Below are 22,596 nucleotides of genomic sequence, written 5' to 3' on the forward strand. Positions count from 1 at the left end.
AGCAGTCAACACAGCTGTTAGAGAGCAGTCAACACAGCTGATAAAGAGCAGTCAACACAGCTGATAGAGAGCAGTCAACACAGCTGATAGAGAGCAGTCAACACAGCTGACAGAGATCAGTCAACACAGCTGATAGAGAGCAGTCAACACAGCTGAAAGAAAGCAGTCAACACAGCTAATAGAGAGCAGTCAACACAGCTGATAGAGAGCAGTCAACACAGCTGATAGAGAGCAGTCAACACAGCTGAAAGAAAGCAGTCAACACAGCTGATAGAAAGCAGTCAACACAGCTGATAGAGAGCAGTCAACACAGCTGACAGAGAGCAGTCAACACAGCTGATAGAGAGCAGTCAACTAGAGAGCAGTCAACACAGCTGATAGAGAGCAGTCAACACAGCTGATAGAGAGCAGTCAACACAGCTGATAGAGAGCAGTCAACACAGCTGATAGAGAGCAGTCAACACAGCTGATAGAGATCAGTCAACACAGCTGACAGAGAGCAGTCAACACAGCTGATAGAGATCAGTCAACACAGCCGATAGAGAGCAGTCAACACAGCTGATAGATATCAGTCAACACAGCTGATAGAGAGCAGTCAACACAGCTGATAGAGAGCAGTCAACTAGAGAGCAGTCAACACAGCTGTTAGAGAGCAGTCAACACAGCTGATAGAGAGCAGTCAACACAGCTGATAGAGAGCAGTCAACACAGCTGATAGAGAGCAGTCAACACTGCTGATAGAGAGCAGTCAACACTGCTGATAGAGAGCAGTCAACACAGCTGATAGAGAGCAGTCAACACTGCTGATAGAGAGCAGTCAACACAGCTGATAGAGAGCAGTCAACACAGCTGATAGAGAGCAGTCAACACAGCTGATAGAGAGCAGTCAACACAGCTGATAGAGAGCAGTCAACACTGCTGATAGAGAGCAGTCAACATAGCTGATAGAGAGCAGTCAACACAGCTGATAGAGAGCAGTCAACTAGAGAGCAGTCAACACAGCTGATAGAGAGCATTTAACACAGCTGATAGAGAGCAGTCAACACAGCTGACAGAGATCAGTCAACACAGCTGATAGAGAGCAGTCAACACAGCTGATAGAGAGCAGTCAACACAGCTGAAAGAAAGCAGTCAACACAGCTGATAGAAAGCAGTCAACACAGCTGATAGAGAGCAGTCAACACAGCTGACAGAGAGCAGTCAACACAGCTGATAGAGAGCAGTCAACTAGAGAGCAGTCAACACAGCTGATAGAGAGCAGTCAACACAGCTGATAGAGAGCAGTCAACACAGCTGATAGAGAGCAGTCAACACAGCTGATAGAGAGCAGTCAACACAGCTGATAGAGAGCAGTCAACACAGCTGACAGAGAGCAGTCAACACAGCTGATAGAGATCAGTCAACACAGCCGATAGAGAGCAGTCAACACAGCTGATAGAGATCAGACAACACAGCTGATAGAGAGCAGTCAACACAGCTGATAGAGAGCAGTCAACTAGAGAGCAGTCAACACAGCTGTTAGAGAGCAGTCAACACAGCTGATAAAGAGCAGTCAACACAGCTGATAGAGAGCAGTCAACACAGCTGATAGAGAGCAGTCAACACAGCTGACAGAGATCAGTCAACACAGCTGATAGAGAGCAGTCAACACAGCTGAAAGAAAGCAGTCAACACAGCTAATAGAGAGCAGTCAACACAGCTGATAGAGAGCAGTCAACACAGCTGATAGAGAGCAGTCAACACAGCTGAAAGAAAGCAGTCAACACAGCTGATAGAAAGCAGTCAACACAGCTGATAGAGAGCAGTCAACACAGCTGACAGAGAGCAGTCAACACAGCTGATAGAGAGCAGTCAACTAGAGAGCAGTCAACACAGCTGATAGAGAGCAGTCAACACAGCTGATAGAGAGCAGTCAACACAGCTGATAGAGAGCAGTCAACACAGCTGATAGAGAGCAGTCAACACAGCTGATAGAGATCAGTCAACACAGCTGACAGAGAGCAGTCAACACAGCTGATAGAGATCAGTCAACACAGCCGATAGAGAGCAGTCAACACAGCTGATAGATATCAGTCAACACAGCTGATAGAGAGCAGTCAACACAGCTGATAGAGAGCAGTCAACTAGAGAGCAGTCAACACAGCTGTTAGAGAGCAGTCAACACAGCTGATAGAGAGCAGTCAACACAGCTGATAGAGAGCAGTCAACACAGCTGATAGAGAGCAGTCAACACTGCTGATAGAGAGCAGTCAACACTGCTGATAGAGAGCAGTCAACACAGCTGATAGAGAGCAGTCAACACTGCTGATAGAGAGCAGTCAACACAGCTGATAGAGAGCAGTCAACACAGCTGATAGAGAGCAGTCAACACAGCTGATAGAGAGCAGTCAACACAGCTGATAGAGAGCAGTCAACACTGCTGATAGAGAGCAGTCAACACAGCTGATAGAGAGCAGTCAACACTGCTGATAGAGAGCAGTCAACTAGATAGCAGTCAACACAGCTGATAGAGAGCAGTCAACACAGCTGATAGAGAGCAGTCAACACTGCTGATAGAGAGCAGTCAGCACTGCTGATAGAGAGCAGTCAACACTGCTGATAGAGAGCAGTCAACACTGCTGATAGAGAACAGTCAACTAGAGAGCAGTCAACACAGCTGATAGAGAGCAGTCAACACAGCTGATAGAGAGCAGTCAACAGCTGTTAGAGAGCAGTCAAAACAGCTGATAGAGAGCAGTCAACAGCTGATAGAGAGCAGTCAACACAGCTGATAGAGGGCAGTCAACACAGCTGATAGAGAGCAGTCAACACAGCTGATAGAGAGCAGTCAACACAGCTGATAGAGAGCAGTCAACACAGCTGACCCAACTCTCCTGTCGTGACAAACTCACTTACAAAACTCTGTTTTGGACGAGACTGACTTTAAGTGATCCTGTGTTTCTGAATCATATCGGCGCCACAACAGGCCGTTTAAAACCAGAGGAGTTGGTTCTAAGGGGCAGTTGACCTTTAATGATCTTATTAATGTGCTGTAAGATTAGATATGGAGACAGTCACCTCACGGACGAGGCTTGCCTGTCTGTCTGTCTGTCTGTCTGTCTGTCTGTCTGTCTGTCTGTGTGTGCTGCTGCATCTGTGTGTGTGTAGACTACTGTGTGCTATTAGATATTGGATCTGATGTTGCATAGGATCTGCAGTTAGATATAGGAAGGATCTGCTGTTAGATATAGGATCTGCTGTTAGATCAGTGGTTCTTAACCTGGGTTCGATCGAACCCCAGGGGTTCGGTGAGTCAGTCTCAGGGGTTCGGCGGAGGTCAAGACACACATCCGACTCATATGATTCGTGATGACACGCCCCGCTTGCCCATCATTGGCTGCAGGTGATCACGCTACATCGCTTGGCCTATCTGTGCTGCAGGGAATTTGGTGCGCTCAGTAGTCGACTTGTGACTGTCGTGATGGTACGTCTTGTGATTTCTTTCTTAATATTTTAATCCCTTCATACTTACTATGTCGAGCAAAAAAAGAAAGTGGTCGGACGAATATGTACAATATGGATTCACATGTATAACGGAACGTGATGGGAGTCAGCGTCCTAACTGCATGATTTGCAATGCCAAGTTGAGCAATTCTAGTCTAGCACCGGCAAAACTAAGAGAACACTTCCTTAAGCTGCATGGAGATGGAAAATACAAGAACACAACGCTCGCTGAATTCAAGGTGAAGAGAGCCAGATTCGATGAAAAGGCTACTCTGCCTGTTCTCGGCTTTGTACCCATCAACAAACCGATCCTCACAGCATCGTACGAAGTTGCTTACCTGATCGCAAAGCAGGGCAAACCACACACCATTGGTGAAACACTCATAAAGCCAGCTGTGTTGAAGATGGTGAATATCATGCTGGGAAAAGAGGCTGAAGTTAAGTTATCCCAAATTCCTCTTTCAAATGACACCATCAGCGACAGAATAGAGGACATGAGCAAAGACATCTTGGCTCAAGTAGTTGCAGATCTGAGATCATGACGGAGCTCCAGTCATGCTGTGAAGAAAGTCTGGTTTTGGTGCGCTAGTGAAAGCCGATGCACCACACATCATTGTTACGCATTGTATTCTGCACAGGCATGCGTTGGCATCAAAAACCTTGCCTTCAAAACTGGCAGAAGTATTAAAAATTGTAGTGGAATGCGTGAACTATGTGCGAACTAGTGCTCTGAGGCACCGCATCTTCAGTGAGCTGTGTAAAGAAATGGGCTCTGAATTCGAGGTACTTCTGTACCATTCTAACGTTCTGTGGTTATCCCGGGGACAGGTGCTGAATCGTGTTTTTGCCGTGCGTGTGGAATTAGCCCTGTTTTTGCAAGAGCACCAACATTGTCATGCAGATTGCTTCAAAAATTCTGAGTTCATTCTCATTTTAGCGTACATGGCTGATATCTTCGCAGCTCTCAATCATCTCAATCAAAAGATGCAGGGCGGTGGAGTCAACATCATCGAAGCGGAGGAAAACCTGAAGGCTTTTCAAAAAAAGCTACCGTTATGGAAACGACGAACAGAGAACGATAACTTCGCAAACTTTCCCCTGCTGGACGACTGTGTAAGTAAGATCGAAGATGTATCTGGAATCGGAGACATTTCTGTACCCGCGGAACTGAAGCAAGCAATTGCCACGCACTTAGATGAGCTTGCAAAGTCTCTCGACGGATACTTCCCTACAAGAGAGTCATATCCAGCATGGGTGAGACAGTCGTTCACGTTTAGTGTTGAGACAACAGATGTCAATGATGAATACCTCGATGAAATCATTGAAATTCAGCAGAGCCAGGTTCAACAGCAACTCTTCAGAACAACAACGCTTTCAACGTTTTGGTGTCAACAAATGGTAACGTACCCTGTTATTGCTAAGAAAGCTCTGGAGATTTTCATACCGTTTGTTACAACATATCTTTGCGAGCAATCCTTTGAGGATGCTGGACATAAAAACGAAGAAAAGGAACAGACTTTGTTGTGAAAATGACATGAGAGTGGCACTTGCCAAGGTGAAGCCGCGCATTTCTGAACTGGTCTCTGAAAGGCAACAGCAGAAGTCACACTGATTTGCAGTAAATATTCATTATTATGTTTTTGTTTTTGTGTGAAAATCATGTTTTGATGATTTTGTTCTTTGAACACACGGTGTTGATGTTGATGCACGGTTCATTTTGTGCACCAGTAAAATATATACCTATGTTTTGAATTTGAAAAAATCGTATTTTATTTTTCCAATTAAGAAGGGTTCGGTGAATGCGCATATGAGACTGGTGGGGTTCAGTACCTCCAACAAGGTTAAGAACCACTGGGTTAGATATAGGAAGGATCTGCTGTTAGATATAGGAAGGATCTGCTGTTAGATATAGGATCTGCTGTTAGATATAGGAAGGATCTGCTGTTAGATATAGGAAGGATCTGCTGTTAGATATAGGAAGGATCTGCTGTTAGATATAGGAAGGATCTGCTGTTAGATATAGGAAGGATCTGCTGTTAGATATAGGAAGGATCTGCTGTTAGATATAGGATCTGCTGTTAGATATAGGATCTGCTGTTAGATACAGGATCTGCTGGTGGATATAGGATCTGCTGTTAGATATAGGATCTGCTGTTAGATACAGGATCTGCTGGTGGATATAGGATCTGCTGGTGGATATAGGAAGGATCTGCTGTTAGATATAGGAAGGATCTGCTGTTAGATATAGGATCTGCTGTTAGATATAGGATCTGCTGTTAGATACAGGATCTGCTGGTGGATATAGGATCTGCTGTTAGATATAGGATCTGCTGTTAGATATAGGATCTGCTGGTGGATATAGGAAGGATCTGCTGTTAGATATAGGAAGGATCTGCTGTTAGATATAGGAAGGATCTGCTGTTAGATATAGGAAGGATCTGCTGTTAGATATAGGAAGGATCTGCTGTTAGATATAGGAAGGATCTGCTGTTAGATATAGGAAGGATCTGCTGTTAGATATAGGAAGGATCTGCTGTTAGATATAGGAAGGATCTGCTGTTAGATATAGGAAGGATCTGCTGTTAGATATAGGAAGGATCTGCTGTTAGATATAGGATCTGCTGTTAGATATAGGATCTGCTGGTGGATATAGGATCTGCTGGTGGATATAGGATCTGCTGTTAGATATAGGAAGGATCTGCTGTTAGATATAGGATCTGCAGTTAGATATAGGATCTGCAGTTAGATATAGGATCTGCAGTTAGATATAGGATCTGCTGTTAGATATAGGATCTGCTGTTAGATATAGGATCTGCTGTTAGATATAGGATCTGCTGGTAGATATAGGATCTGCTGTTAGATATAGGATCTGCTGTTGGATATAGGATCTGCTGTTGGACATAGGATCTGCTGTTGGACATAGGATCTGCTGTTAGATATAGGATCTGCTGTTAGATATAGGATCTACTGGTGGATATAGGATCTGCAGTTAGATATAGGATCTGCAGTTAGATATAGGATCTGCAGTTAGATATAGGATCTGCTGTTAGATATAGGATCTGCTGTTAGATATAGGATCTACTGGTGGATATAGGATCTGCTGGTGGATATAGGATCTGTTGTTAGATATAGGATCTGCTGTTAGATAGTGGATCTGCTGGTGGATATAGGATCTGCTGGTGGATATAGGATCTGCTGTTAGATATAGGATCTGCTGGTGGATATAGGATCTGTTGTTAGATATAGGATCTGCTGTTAGATATAGGAAGGATCTGCTGTTAGATATAGGAAGGATCTGCTGTTAGATATAGGAAGGATCTGCTGTTAGATACAGGATCTGCTGTTAGATATAGGATCTGCTGTTAGATATAGGAAGGATCTGCTGTTAGATATAGGAAGGATCTGCTGTTAGATATAGGAAGGATCTGCTGTTAGATATAGGAAGGATCTGCTGTTAGATATAGGATCTGCTGTTAGATATAGGAAGGATCTGCTGTTAGATATAGGAAGGATCTGCTGTTAGATATAGGAAGGATCTGCTGTTAGATACAGGATCTGCTGTTAGATATAGGATCTGCTGTTAGATATAGGAAGGATCTGCTGTTAGATATAGGAAGGATCTGCTGTTAGATATAGGAAGGATCTGCTGTTAGATATAGGAAGGATCTGCTGTTAGATATAGGATCTGCTGTTAGATATAGGAAGGATCTGCTGTTAGATATAGGAAGGATCTGCTGTTAGATATAGGATCTGCTGTTAGATATAGTATCTGCTGTTAGATATAGTATCTGCTCGCTGTCTTGTCTCATTTTCTCCCTGTCTGTCTCCATCCTGAATTCAGACAGTGCTCTTCAGAGACAACCTGACCCATAAATGAAATGGGTTACAGCTTCAATTCGGCTGTTGTGTAGTCATGATCAATTACGTCCAGTGGGAACGCAATCATTCTCCATCAAATGGATTTTATTGACATCTTCGTGTGTCTCCGCAGCATTCAATTTGTCACTCCACAGATTCTGTTAGAGACCTAATGCAGATCACAGCTGTCTGTCTGGTCTGTGAGAGATACGTAATGCAGATATCTCTCTCTCTCTCTCTCTCACTCAGTAGTAGTGTACTACTAGTGCACTGTGTAGGGCAGTGGTTCCGTCCTCCAGTTCCCCCAACAGCTCAACTCCAGTATCCCCAACAGCTCAACTCCAGTATCCCCAACAGCTCAACTCCAGTATCCCCAACAGCTCAACTCCAGTATCCCCAACAGCTCAACTCCAGTATCCCCAACAGCTCAACTCCAGTATCCCCAACAGCTCAACTCCAGTATCCCCAACAGCTCATCTCCAGTATCCCCAACAGCTCAACTCCAGTATCCCCAACAGCTCAACTCCAGTATCCCCAACAGCTCAACTCCAGTATCCCCAACAGCTCATCTCCAGTATCCCCAACAGCTCATCTCCAGTATCCCCAACAGCTCAACATTCCTCCAGTATCCCCAACAGCTCAACTCCAGTATCCCCAACAGCTCAACTCCAGTATCCCCAACAGCTCAACTCCAGTATCCCCAACAGCTCAACTCCAGTCCTCCAGTATCCCCAACAGCCCAACTCAACTCCAGTCCTCCAGTATCCCAAAAAGCTCACATCCAGTCCTCCAGTACCCCCAACAGCTCAACTCCAGTCCTCCAGTATCGCTAACAGCTCACCTCCGGGTGCTCCGGGTCCTCCAGTAACCCCAACAGCCCAACTCCAGGCCTCCAGTATCCCCAACAGCCCAACTCCAGGCCTCCAGTATCCCCAACAGCTCAACTCCAGTCCTCCAGTATCCCCAACAGCTCACCTCCAGTCCTCCAGTAACCCCAACAGCTCAACTCCAGTCCTCCAGTATCCCCAACAGCCCAACTCCAGCATCCAAACAGCTCAACTCCAGTCCTCCAGTATCCCCAACAGCTCACCTCCAGTCCTCCAGTATCCCCAACAGCTCAACTCCAGTCTCCAAACAGTATTTTGTTTTTTTACGTATTATTTCTTACACTGTTACCCCAGGAAATCTTAAGCCTTATTACATACAACCGGGAGGAACTATTGGATATAAGAGCAACGTCAACTTATCAACATTACGACCAGGAATACGACTTTTCCGAAGCGGATCCTCTGTTTGGACCACCACCCAGGACCGATCGGATTTTAGTAGGCGACCCAAAACAACGGCACCGCAGAAGGGGCAGACGGAGCGGTCTCCTGGTCAGGCTCCGTAGACGGGCACATCGCTCACCACTCCCGAGTATTCTACTCGCCAATGTCCAGTCTCTTGACAACAAGGTTGGAAATTCGAGCAAGGGTTGCCTTCCAGAGAGACATCAGAGATTGTAACATTCTTTGTTTCACGGAAACATGGCTCACTCGGGATACGTTATCAGAGTCGGTACAGCCACCCGGTTTCTTCACGCATTACACCGACAGAAACAAACATCTCTCTGGTAAGAAGAAGGGCGGGGGTGTATGCCTTATGATTAACGAGTCATGGTGTGATCATAACAACATACAGGAACTCAAGTCCTTTTGTTCACCTGACCTAGAATTCCTTACAATCAAATGCCGACCGCAATATCTACCAAGAGAATTCTCTTCGATTATAATCACAGCCGTGTATATCCCCCCCAAGCAGACACCTCAACGGCCCTGAAAGAACTTCATTGGACTATCTAAACTGGAAACCACATATCCCGAGGCAGCATTTATTGTAGCTTGGGATTTTAACAAGGCTAATCTAAAAACAAGGCTCCCTAAATTTTATCAGCATATCGAATGCGCGACCCGGGCTGGCAAAATTCTGGATCTTTGCTACTCTAATTTCCGCGACGCATACAAAGCCCTCCCTCGCCCTCCTTTTGGAAAATCTGACCACGACTCCATTTTGTTGTTCCTAGCCTATAGACAGAAACTAAAACAGGAAACACCCGTGCTCAGGTCTGTTCAACATTGGTCCGACCAATCTGATTCCACGCTTCAAGATTGCTTCGATCACGTGGGCTGGGATATGTTCCAGATAGCATCGGACAACAACATTGGTGCATACGCTGATTCGGTGAGCGAGTTTATTAGCAAGTGCATCAGGTGATGTTGTACCCACGGTGACTATTAAAACCTTCCCCAACCAGAAACCGTGGATTGATGGCAGCATTCGCGCAAAACTGAAAGCACGAACCACTGCTTTTAATCATGGCAAGGCAACCGGAAACATGACAGAATACAAACAGTGTAGCTATTCCCTCCGCAAGGCAATCAAACAAGCAAAGTGTCAGTATAGAGACAAAGTAGAGTCGCAATTCAACGGCTCAGACACGAGACGTATGTGGCAGGGTCTACAGACAATCACAGATTACAAAAAAAAAAACAGCCCCGTTGTGGACACCGATGTCTTGCTCCCAGACAAACTAAACAACTTCTTTGCTCGCTTTGAGGACAATACAGTGCCACCGACACGGCCCGCTACCAAAACCTGCGGGCTCTCCTTCACCGCAGCCATCATGAGTAAAACATTTAAAGTGTTAACCCATGCAAGGCTGCCGGCCCAGACGGCATCCCTAGCCGCGTCCTCAGTGTTTACGGACATATTCAATCAATCCCAATCCCAGTCTGCTGTTCCCACATGCTTCAAGAGGGCCACCATTGTTCCTGATCCCAAGAAAGCTAAGGTAACTGATCTAAACGACTATTGCCCCGTAGCACTCACTTCCGTCATCATGAAGTGCTAAGAGAGACTAGTCAAGGATCATATCACCTCCACCCTACCTGACACCCTAGACCCACTCCAATTTGCTTACCACCCCAATAGGTCCACAGACGACGCAATCGCAATCACACTGCACACTGCTCTAACCCATCTGGACAAGAGGAATACCTATGTAAGAATGCTGTTCATCGATTACAGCTCAGCATTTAACACCACTCGACCCCTCCCTTTGCAACTGGGTCCTGGACTTTCTGACGGGCCGCCCCCAGGTGGTGAAGGTAGGAAACAACATCTCCACCCCGCTGATCCTCAACACTGGTGCCCCACAAGGGTGCGTTCTCAGCCCTCTCCTCTAATCCCTGTTAACCCACGACTGCGTGGCCATGCACGCCTCCAACTCAATCATCAAGTTTGCAGACAACACTACAGTGGTAGGCTTGATTACCAACAACAACGAGATGGCCTACAGGGAGGAGGTGAGGGCCCTCGGAGTGTGGTGTCAGGAAAATAACCTCTCACTCAACATCAACAAAGCAAAGGAGATGATCGTGGACTTCAGAAAACAGCAGAGAGAGCACCCCTCTATCCACATCGAAGGGACAGCAGTGGAGAAGGTGGAAAGTTTTAGGTTCCTCGGCGTACACATCACGGACAAACTGAAATGGTCCACCCACACAGACAGCGGGGTGAAGAAGGCGCAACAGCGCCTCTTCAACCTCAGGAGGCTGAAGAAATTTGGCTTGTCACCAAAAACACTCACAAACTTTTACAGATGCACAATCGAGAGCATCCTGTCGGGCTGTATCACCGCCTGGTACGGTAACTGTACCGCCCACAACCGTAAGGCTCTCCAGAGGGTAGTGAGGTCTGCACAACGCATCACCGGGGGCAAACTACCTGCCCTCCAGGACACCTACACCACCCGATGTTACAGGAAGGCCAAAAAGATCATCAAGGACAACAACCACCCGAGCCACTGCCTGTTCACCACGCTATCATCCAGAAGGCGAGGTCAGTACAGGTGCATCAAAGCTGGGACAGAGAGACTGAAAAACAGCTTCTATCTCAAGGCCATCAGACTGTTAAACAGCCATCACTAACATTGAGTGGCTGCTGCCAACATACAGACTCAATCTCTAGCCACTTTAAATAATTAATAATTGGATGTAATAAATATATCACTAGTCACTTAAACAATGCCACTTTATATAATGTTTACATACCCTACATTACTCATCTCATAGTATGTATATACTGTACTCTATACCATCTACTGCATCTTGCCTATGCCGTTCCATATATTTAAATGTACATATTCTTAATCATTCCTTTACACTTGTGTGTATAAGGTAGTTGCTTTGAAATTGTTAGATTACTTGTTAGATATTACTGCACGGTCGAAACTAGAAGCACAAGCATTTCGCAACTCTCGCATTAACATCTGTTAACCATTTGTATGTGACCAATAAAGTTTGATTTGATTTGGATAATCCTGGAAATAATGTGGCATTTTTCCAGAGAGATTGTCACGCCCTGACCATAGAGAGCTTTTATTCTCTATGTTGGTTAGTGTGATTTAAGGGTGGGTTATCTAGGTGAATTATATTTCTATGTTGGCCTAGTATGGTTCCCAATCAGAGGCAGCTGTTTATCGTTGTCTCTGTTTGGGGATCATATTTAGGCAGCCATTTTCCCATTGTGTTTTGTGGGATCTTGTCTATGTATAGTTGCCTGTGAGCCTTATTCTAGCTTCAAGTTCCGTTTGTTCGTTTTGTTGTTTTGTTCTTTGTAGTTTTCTATTCCAAAATAAAGGATGTAAACATACCACGCTGCATCTTGGTCTACTCTTTATGACAAACGTGACAGATATTGTTGCACGGAAAAGTTCTCTGCCAGTTCCTGCATCCCACAGGGATTCTGTGGTTTCCCCGTTGGATCTGAAAACACCAGCAAGGATAAGAACCCCAAAGTATGCATGTAAATGAGTTTGGTCCATCTCCTTTCATCTCTCTCCAAAAACACGCCTTCTCTCCAAATTAGTGCAGTCCAGAATGATTTTCTGGATGGTGTCTGGGATGAACAGTTGAAAAGAAGACTTTATGTCCTGAACATGAGTAACCGCCATCCGTGTCGGCCCTGGTTGCATCCTTATCACATTAACAGCCATGCGGGGTGGCTCATTCCTTGGGCAAGAAGACCATTCAATTTCAAAACAATTTGACATCCATATTTCTCCTCCTGCAGGCTGCTGATGAGCTGGTTGCTGACGGGCTGTTCCTGTGGCTGGTTGCTGACGGGCTGGGCCTGGGGCTGGCTGAGGGTCAATCTCATCCTCTTCTTCCAACTCACTGTCAGACTCCGAATTGACATGATCCTCATATTCAGAAAATTCTTCATTTTCCAAAGTGGAAGACGCTCCTTCCACACTTGCTTCTCTCTCTGCAAAAAAATTGTTCTAATGCTCTCTGAGCAGAGATGATTGTTGCAGTACTGATTGATTGTGGTAAGGAGCCACACATGCAAATCAATTTATTTGTTGTGTCCCTCCCCCAATTTGCACCTGGCTGGGGTAGAGTGTGGGAAAATACAGTTTTTTATTTATTTATTTCGATACAACTCATGAAAATGTGTTATTTTACATGTTCTTCACAGAAAATGAGTCTCAGGTTGAAAAAGTAATTAATTGTATAATTTTTCTTTTAGTAAACATTGAAAATGGGTCCCACAGACCCGAACACCACCACACAAGGGTTAACTGACATACGGCTGTGAAACTCTTTATTAATACTGTTTCGGAGCAAGTAAAGCTCTGGTCAAAAGTAGTGCACTTTATGGGGAATAGGGAGCTATTTGGGATGGAACCTTAGACTGCTGGGATTACTTTAATATATAGTCTGCTCTTTTCCTGCTGGGATTAGTTTATTATATAAACTGCTATTTTCCTGCCGGGATTACTTTAATATATAATCTGCTATTTTCCTGCTGGGATTACCTTAATATATAATCTGCTTTTTTCCTGCTGGGATTACCTTAATATATAATCTGCTCTTTTCCTGCTGGGATTAGTTTAATATATAATCTGCTATTTTCCTGCTGGGATTACCTTAATATATAGTCTGCTCTTTTCCTGCTGGGATTAGTTTAATATACATTCTGCTATTTTCCTGCTGGGATTCCCTTAATATATAGTCTGCTATTTTTCTGCTGGGACTACCTTAATATATAGTCTGCTCTTTTCATTTTCACGCATCATTACATTGTACAGTGGAGATAGACATATCAGTGGCTAGTGGGTGGGATACAGAGCTCTGGGTAGAACATCAAAATGAAAAGGGCACATTTTCTAGTGAAAACTAAATCATTGGGAAAGAGTAGTTGTTTGATTGGGAGATGCTGGTATTTTATTCTCCCAAAGGGCAGCCGGTTACGCCATAGCATATACCCACTGGGCACAGATGTCAGTTCCATGTTTAGTTTTGATTTACATTTGGTTGAGTTGTCAACTAATGTGAATTCAACAAAACATTTCACCATTGCTACTGGACTTAATTTGAAAGTTGGGTGAAAAAAAAGTTTTTAAATGACCTTTACGTTGACGACTTTTTGCAAATCCAATCAGTTTTCCACGTTGATTCAACGCCATCACAATGATTTTCTTTTGTTGAAATGACGTGGAAACAACGTTAATTCATTGTCCATTCAATGCCCAGTGGATAGTGAACGTTATAATTTATAGAATGAAGCGTATTCTTTCGACAAATATACCTCGACTCTTTTCAATATTTCCATTGTGATTATTAATCATACGTTTAAAGGGTCATTTCAATTAATAGTTTTATATGATATGAGTTGCCACATATGAGTTATGAGTTGCCACACACATATTGAAACTGGCACTATCTCAGGGAGAGGGAAAGGTGGAGAGGGAAAAGGGAGAGAGGGAAAAGAGAGGGAAAGGGAAAGGGAGAGAGGGAAAAGGGAGAGAGGGAAAAGAGAGGGAAAGGGAAAGGGAGAGAGGGAAAAGAGAGGGAAAGGGAAAGGGAGAGAGGGAAAAGGGAGAGAGGGAAAAGAGAGGGAAAGGGAAAGGGAGAGAGGGAAAAGGGAGAGAGGGAGAGGGAAAGGGAGAGGGAAAAGAGAGGGAAAGGGAAAGGGAGAGATGGAAAAGGGAGAGAGGGAGAGGGAAAGGGGGAGAGGGAAAAGGGAGAGAGGGAAAGGGGGAGAGGGAAAAGGGAGAGAGGGAGAGGGAAAGTGTTAGAGAGAGATGCTGCTTACTGTCTACTGTACATGCATAATAAATACAGGATGACCTCATTTCCAGGTTCACTTGGAGACCAAGACCTCTCAGGAGGAAGGGTATACACCCAGGGGGTTTACTGTTGCTTCTGCATCTGCATTGCTTGCTGTTTGGGGTTTTAGGCTGGGTGTCTGTACAGCACTTTGTGATATTGGCTGATGTAAAAAGGGCTTTATAAATACATTTGATTGATAGATGGTTATAACACATCTTAGAGAGCCACAAAACCGACCAGGCCTTAACATGAAAGTTCCTCCTAAAAATACAAGTCACAATAAATAATCTGGTTTCCCTAAGCACGGTGAAGTTCAATGTCCTGAGAGAGAGAGAGAGAGAGAGAGAGAGAGAGAGAGAGAGAGAGAGAGAGATTACCTTATGCTAGTCACTAGCAGTCAGATGTGATGATAGTGTACAGTACTACACTAGTCGCTAGCGGTGAGCAGCTGTCCATGGTGCTCGGCTGGCTCAGATCACTAGCGCTGTTTAACATGCACTGTGTGTGTGTGTGTATGCATACACACACACACTCACTCGCATAAACATAGTGCATGCATGCATACACACACACATACTGCATTCGTACACACACACATAAACATACTGCTGTCACAATCGTCTAATGAATTAACGGACCAAGGCGCAGCGTACGTAAAGTTCCACATGTTTAATCAAATGAAACTCATAAAAACAACAAAGAAGAATACACGATACGTGAAGCTATGGAGTGCTCACAGGCAACTACACAGAAACATGTGGAACTCTACGTAAGTTGCGCCTTGGTCCGTTAATTCATTAGACGATCGTGACAGAAGATCCCACCACACCAGGACCAAGCAGCGTGCCCAGGAGGAGAGTGTATCCTGGACTTGGGAGGAGATATTGGATGGGAAGGGATCCTGGATTTGGGAGGAAATCCTGGCAGGACAGGATCGTCTTCCCTGGCGGCAGACGACAGGAGAGAAGAGAGGACAGCGACGACGCCGGGGATCGCGGCCAGGTAGAAAGCCCAAAGGACAGCCCGGGGGAAAAATGGGGGGAGGGGAAACACGGGGTGGTCGGCGGAGCCGAGGAATGAGCCAGAGACCGCCAGGGAGTCGAAGGAGGAACTCGACGAAAGATTCCGGAGAGAAGTGATGGCGATGAGAGTACTGCAGAGCGGGCGTGCTGAGGAGCGTGACACCAGTCCGGTGTCATCTACACCAGTTTCACGCATCTGGCCACCAGTGCGCCTCCCCAGTACGGTACGTCCTGTGTCTCCTCCACGCACTCGCCCTGAGGTGTGTGTCACCGTTCCGGTACAATTTGTGCCGGCCCCACGCACCAGGTCTCCAGTGCGCCTCCACAGCCCAGTACGTCCTGTGCTAGCTCCCTGCACTCACCGTACGGAGTGTGTCATCGTTCCGGCACCATCTGTGCCAGTTCTATGCACCAGGTCTCCAGTGCGCCCCCACAGCACAGTACGTCCTGTGCCTCCTCCTCGCACTCGCCCTGAAGTGCGTGTCCCCAGTCCGGTACGTCCTGTGCCTGCTCCCCGCACTCGCCCTGAAGTGCGTGTCACCAGTCCGGTGCCACCTGTGCCGGCCCCACGCATCAGGCCTCCAGTGCGCCTCCCCAGTCCAGAGCTTCAGGCGACGGTTCACAGTCCAGAGCTTCAGGCGACGGTCCCCAGTCCAGAGCTTCAGGCGACGGTCCCCAGTCCAGAGCTTCAGGCGACGGTCCCCAGTCCCAGAGCTTCAGGCGATGGTCCCCAGTCCAGAGCTTCCGGCGACGAGTCCCAGTCCAGAGCTTCTGGCGACGAGTCCCAGTCCAGAGCTTCCGGCCACGTTTCACAGTCCGGAACCTCCTGAGACGGTCCACAGTCCGGAACCTCCTGAGACGGTCCACAGTCCTGAACTTCCGGCGACGGTCCACAGTCCTGAACCTCCTGAGACTGTCCACAGTCCTGAACTTCCTGCGACGGTCCACGGTCCGGAACCTCCTGCGACGGTCCACGGTCCAGAACCTCCAGCTCCAGGGCAGGAACCTTCTTCTGCACCGATGCCCAGTCCGGGCACGGCGTTCTACCGGCTCCATGGCCGGACCCGTGGTCTGGGCGGGGGCAAAGACCCGCACCAGAGCCGCCACCGACGCTAGTCATCCCCCCTACCCGCCCCAGTTGGTTTCAGGTTTTTATGGCCGGAGTCCGCACCTTTGGGGGGGGGGGGGGGGTACTGTCACGCCTTGACCATAGAGAGCCTTTTCTATTCTCTATGTTGGTTAGGTCGGGGTGTGACTAGGGGGGGGGTGTTCCTATCTAGGTTGTTTAGTTCTATGTTGGCCTGGTATGGTTCCCAATCAGAGGCAGCTGTTTATCGTCATTGTCTCTGATTGGGGATCATATTTAGGCAGCCATTTCCCCACTGGCTTTCGTGGGATCATGTTTCTGTGTAGTTGCCTGTGAGCACTGCTTGAGCTTCACGTATCGTTTATTCTTCTTTGTTGTTTTTGTGAGTTTCATTTGATTAAACATGTGGAACTTTACGTACGCTGCGGCTTGTTCCGTTAATTCATTAGACGATCGTGACAACTGCATGCATACACACAGACACACATACTGCATACGTACACACACACATAAACCTACTGCATGCATACACACACACATGCTGCAAACGTACACACACACATAAACATACTGCCTACGTACACACACTGCATACCTACACGCACACAAACACTCACACGCACACACACACTGCATACGTACAGATACACATATATATGCACATACTGCATACACACTCACATATATACATACTAACATACGCACAGTCTCTCTCTTTCTGTTTATATCTTTCATGCTCCTTCTTTCTCTCCCTCCCACAAAAACATGCACTGACACTACACAAACACTCAGTTTTGTTACCACAGATGGTGTGTGTGTGTGTGTGTGTGTGTGTGTGTGTGTGTGTGTGTGTGTGTGTGTGTGTGTGTGTGTGTGTGTGTGTGTGTGTGTGTGTGTGTGTGTGTGTAGATGAGCCTCGGGAGAAACAGCATGTGTTTGTGTGGCCTCGGTGTCTCCCAGCATCTGAGGATTAATCTTCCCACCTGACCCTCTCCAATTAGATATGATTCTACTGTCTACTCAACCAGCAGCTACGTCCCAAATGGCATGCTAGTCCCTTTCCACTGTGTAAGACTCTGGTCAAAGGTAGTGCACTGTAAAGGGAATGGGGTACCATTTGGGATTTGGGACGCAGCCCAGGATTGACTCATCTAGCTGGGATATCATATCAATACTTGGTGTGTGTGTGTGTGTGTGTGTGTGTGTGTGTGTGTGTGTGTGTGTGTGTGTGTGTGTGTGTGTGTGTGTGTGTGTGTGTGTGTGTGTGTGTGTGTGTGTGCCGGGAGATCATACCACACTGTGTGCTGTGGTAGTCATTATGTCATACTGATATAGAATCAAATCAAATCAAATGTATTTATAAAGCCCTTCTTACATCAGCTGATATATCAAAGTGCTGTACAGAAACCCAGCCTAAAACCCCAAACAACAAGCAATGCAGGTGTAGAAGCACATTCAAAACAGACACCAGTGACAAACCACAAGAAAATAGATTCAAACGGACAGTTTACCATGCACTTCAATTAAATAGCCCTCCAGGTAGATGACTTGCTGCAATTCTGTCTTTAATCTGCCCTTCTCTGCTCCCTACATGTTTCCACTCAGATAGGCTATCGATTAAATCTCCTAACGGCAGTGAAGCCAATTTACTAACTATAGTAAAATACCTGGCGACATCACGGTTATGGGAAAAACTCCCTAAACAGACACACAGGGCAATACAATGCAGGTGTAATGCAGGTGTAGAAGCACATTCAAAACAGACACCAGTGACAAACCACAAGAAAATAGATTCAAACGGACAGTTTACCATGCACTTCAATTAAATAGCCCTCCAGGTAGATGACTTGCTGCAATTCTGTCTTTAATCTGCCCTTCTCTGCTCCCTACATGTTTCCACTCAGATAGGCTATCGATTAAATCTCCTAACGGCAGTGAAGCCAATTTACTAACTATAGTAAAATACCTGGCGACATCACGGTTATGGGAAAAACTCCCTAAACAGACACACAGGGCAATACAATGCAGGTGTAATGCAGGTGTAGAAGCACATTCAAAACAGACACCAGTGACAAACCACAAGAAAATAGATTCAAACGGACAGTTTACCATGCACTTCAATTAAATAGCCCTCCAGGTAGATGACTTGCTGCAATTCTGTCTTTAATCTGCCCTTCTCTGCTCCCTACATGTTTCCACTCAGATAGGCTATCGATTAAATCTCCTAACGGCAGTGAAGCCAATTTACTAACCATAGTAAAATACCTGGCGACATCACGGTTATGGGAAAAACTCCCTAAACAGACACACAGGGCAATACAACACTCTACAGCTAAACGGCGTTTATCTTCTTTAAACTGAACATTTCTTTAAACTGAACTATGAAGGCACAACAAATGCAATGATAATGTTGTGATAATTGATGTATTCCATTGTGTAGTCTCACTTTTACAGTTTATACACAAAATAGTGTTGTTTCTCTTCAGTAAAAAACATCCGTGCCACTTGAGACGCAAGAACAGCGAGTGTGTTGAGCCTCACTTTCCCGCCGTGCGTTTTATTCGTTTACCTAGTAGCCTACTACTTCACACAATTATAGGCTATTGCCTTGCCCACTGTGTTCTGCCTCTAAACCCCGTCGGGAGCGTTGAGAAACACCTCTCCAAGGGGAAGTCCGGAACAAGACAACCACTATTGTATAGTGTTGTCCAACAGCTGGATTTACACAGTGGTTTCCTTTGATAATCTTGCAGGCAGATCGAATCTGTGTGATGACCTGCTGTCGGACGGAAGGATTGTGCTGACTGTGCGCTCTCTGGATTTCACAATTCAATCCAGGGACGGGCTCTGATACTTTTCATATATATAGGCCTAAACTAGTTTTTATATAGAATAGTAAGCGCTTCTTCGGGTTATTTGATCAATCTAAGTTACTACATTGAAACCATAGCATAGACTATTCATGTTGATAAATTGCTGCCTTGCAGCAAAAAACATGTCACGCACACGTGAAATGTGTTAGTTCAGATGATTTGGGCACTTACCTCAAACAACGGTCCAATTTTATTTTTCTCCAGATAAGACTGAATTCTTGACTGCTGTTGAGACGCCATGAAGAAACTATAGATATTGCATTAAACGTTACTGTGCTGAGTACAAACTGTGTGGCAGAATCATACATTCATCCACCTAGATATACGAGAGTCGAACCCCTTTTAGGTGCACAGTAAAACTGTAGCCAAGTGCAGAGAGAGAAGAACCGTTCCGCACCGCAGATATCGGGCGTTAAGAGCGGTGCGTTTGCTCCACGGAGACGCGCATAGTGGAAGGAAAGTAGCAGGTTGCCGCGCTGCGCTCCGTTCGACTTGATTACTACAGCAGGAGCACGGGACCGTTCCCCGGAGCGATGCTTGAGTGGCTCCCTGGGGTCCTGTTCCACCTCCAAGCCAATGGCAAAGACGGTTATTTGACAGTGATTAGGCATCTTCTGCTCATTGGCTGAGAGTGGTATCAGTGGATGAGAGGTTCGGCCACTCCTTCAGATTGTTTACCGGTGCCCGGTGTTTAAAGGTCCTGAAAGACAGATGTGACAGACACAGTGCGGCTTCTTTCTGCGCAGCTGCGCTGTATCCTGGCTACACCGCACGGTGCGGCTTCTTCCTGCGCAGCTGCACTGTATCCTGGCTACACCGCACGGTGCTGCGCTTGTTGAAAGATTGGCTTGGGCATGATTCACCTAGTAAAATGCACACTCCTCCTGTCCTGTACAGATGCTTTTCACATGAGCATAATGCATATGGAATACGGAATAAGTGGGGAACAGATGTCATGTTCTATTCTGCTCAACAAAATGATGTTCACCCATTTTGCTTGGCAATGGGGAAATGTGTTTCTGTGGATGGCCTGTGTTCTTCAGAAGCTTGTGGAAAGGTGCCTGGCTGGCACAGTGTGTTGAGATAAATCTCTTTCTGTGTTCCACATGGTACTCTATTTCCTGCGTACCGGTAATTGCACTACACCCTACTTCCTGTGTACCGGTAATGCACTACACCCTACTTCCTGTATAGTCCACTACCCATGGGCCCAGGTCAAAAGCAGCGTGTCTAGCCTCTTGTTGGACTGGCAATGAAATAAACAAGTGGTCTGTCTGTGGTCTATGTGTGGTCTGTCCTCTGTCTGTGGTCTGTCCTCTGTCTGTGGCCGGTCTGTGGTCTGTCCTCTGTCTGGGGTCTATGTGTGGTCTGTCCTCTGTCTGTGGCCGGTCTGTGGTCTGTGTGTGGTCTGTCCTCTGTCTGTGGCCGGTCTGTGGTCTGTCCTCTGTCTGGGGTCTATGTGTGGTCTGTCCTCTGTCTGTGGCCGGTCTGTGTGTGGTCTGTCCTCTGTCTGTGGTCTGTGTGTGGTCTGTCCTTTGTCTGTGGCCGGTCTGTGGTCTGTGTGTGGTCTGCCCTCTGTCTGTGGTCTGTCTGTGGTCTGTCCTCTGTCTGTGGTATGTGTGTTGTCTGCCCTCTGTCTGTGGTCTGTCTGTGGTCTGTGTGTTGTCTGTCCTCTGTCTGTGGTCGGTCTGTGTGTGGTCTGTCTGTGGTCTGTGTGTTGTCTGTCCTATGTCTGTGGTCGGTCTGTGGTCTGTCCTCTGTCTGGGGTCTATGTGTGGTCTGTCCTCTGTTTGTGGCCGGTCTGTGGTCTGTGTGTGGTCTGTCCTCTGTCTGTGGTCTGTGTGTGGTCTGTCCTTTGTCTGTGGCCGGTCTGTGGTCTGTGTGTGGTCTGACCTCTGTCTGTGGTCTGTCTGTGGTCTGTCCTCTGTCTGTGGTCTGTGTGTTGTCTGTCCTCTGTCTGTGGTCTGTCTGTGGTCTGTGTGTTGTCTGTCCTCTGTCTGTGGTCGGTCTGTGTGTGGTCTGTCTGTGCTCTGTCCTCTGTCTGTGGTCTGTGTGTGGTCTGTCTGTGGTCTGTGTGTTGTCTGTCCCCTGTCTGTGGTCTGTCTGTGGTCTGTGTGTTGTCTGCCCTCTGTCTGTGGTCTGTCTGTGGTCTGTGTGTTGTCTGCCCTCTGTCTGTGGTCTGTCTGTGGTCTGTGTGTTGTCTGCCCTCTGTCTGTGGTCTGTCTGGGGTCTGTGTGTTGTCTGCCCTCTGTCTGTGGTCTGTCTGTGGTCTGTCTGTGGTCTGTGTGTTGTCTGCCCTCTGTCTGTGGTCTGTCTGTGGTCTGTGTGTTGTCTGCCCTCTGTCTGTGGTCTGTCTGTGGTCTGTGTGTTGTCTGCCCTCTGTCTGTGGTCTGTCTGTGGTCTGTGTGTTGTCTGCCCTCTGTCTGTGGTCTGTCTGTGGTCTGTGTGTTGTCTGCCCTCTGTCTGTGGTCTGTCTGTGGTCTGTCTGTGGTCTGCCCTCTGTCTGTGGTCTGTGTGTGGTCTGTCTGTGGTCTGCCCTCTGTCTGTGGTCTGTGTGTGGTCTGCCCTCTGTCTGTGGTCTGTCTGTGGTCTGTCTGTGGTCTGTCTGTGGTCTGTGTGTTGTCTGCCCTCTGTCTGTGGTCTGTCTGGGGTCTGTGTGTTGTCTGCCCTCTGTCTGTGGTCTGTCTGTGGTCTGTCTGTGGTCTGTGTGTTGTCTGCCCTCTGTCTGTGGTCTGTCTGTGGTCTGTGTGTTGTCTGCCCTCTGTCTGTGGTCTGTCTGTGGTCTGTGTGTTGTCTGCCCTCTGTCTGTGGTCTGTCTGTGGTCTGTGTGTTGTCTGCCCTCTGTCTGTGGCCTGTCTGTGGTCTGTGTGTTGTCTGCCCTCTGTCTGTGGTCTGTCTGTGGTCTGTCTGTGGTCTGCCCTCTGTCTGTGGTCTGTGTGTGGTCTGTCTGTGGTCTGCCCTCTGTCTGTGGTCTGTGTGTGGTCTGCCCTCTGTCTGTGGTCTGTCTGTGGTCTGTCTGTGGTCTGTCTGTGGTCTGTGTGTTGTCTGTCCTCTGTCTGTGGTCTGTCTGTGGTCTGTGTGTCGTCTAGGAAGAAGAGTTCTTCCTGTGATGT

General features: G+C 46.8%; 1 protein-coding gene across 1 annotated transcript in view; it reads right to left on the reverse strand.

Annotated features, from left to right (window-relative positions):
• LOC139583264 (uncharacterized protein C8orf34 homolog) overlaps window positions 1-19,942 on the reverse strand; it is an 85,640-nt gene extending 65,698 nt beyond the window's left edge. The window contains exon 1 of the mRNA XM_071414145.1: window positions 19,655-19,942. Coding sequence (XP_071270246.1) covers window positions 19,655-19,723 — 69 coding nt within the window. The 5' untranslated portion in view covers window positions 19,724-19,942. The remainder of the gene's footprint in view (window positions 1-19,654) is intronic.
• Window positions 19,943-22,596: the final 2,654 nt, after the last annotated feature.

Source organism: Salvelinus alpinus, chromosome 8 (genome assembly GCF_045679555.1).
Source record: "Salvelinus alpinus chromosome 8, SLU_Salpinus.1, whole genome shotgun sequence".
Taxonomy (NCBI): Eukaryota; Metazoa; Chordata; class Actinopteri; order Salmoniformes; family Salmonidae; genus Salvelinus; species Salvelinus alpinus.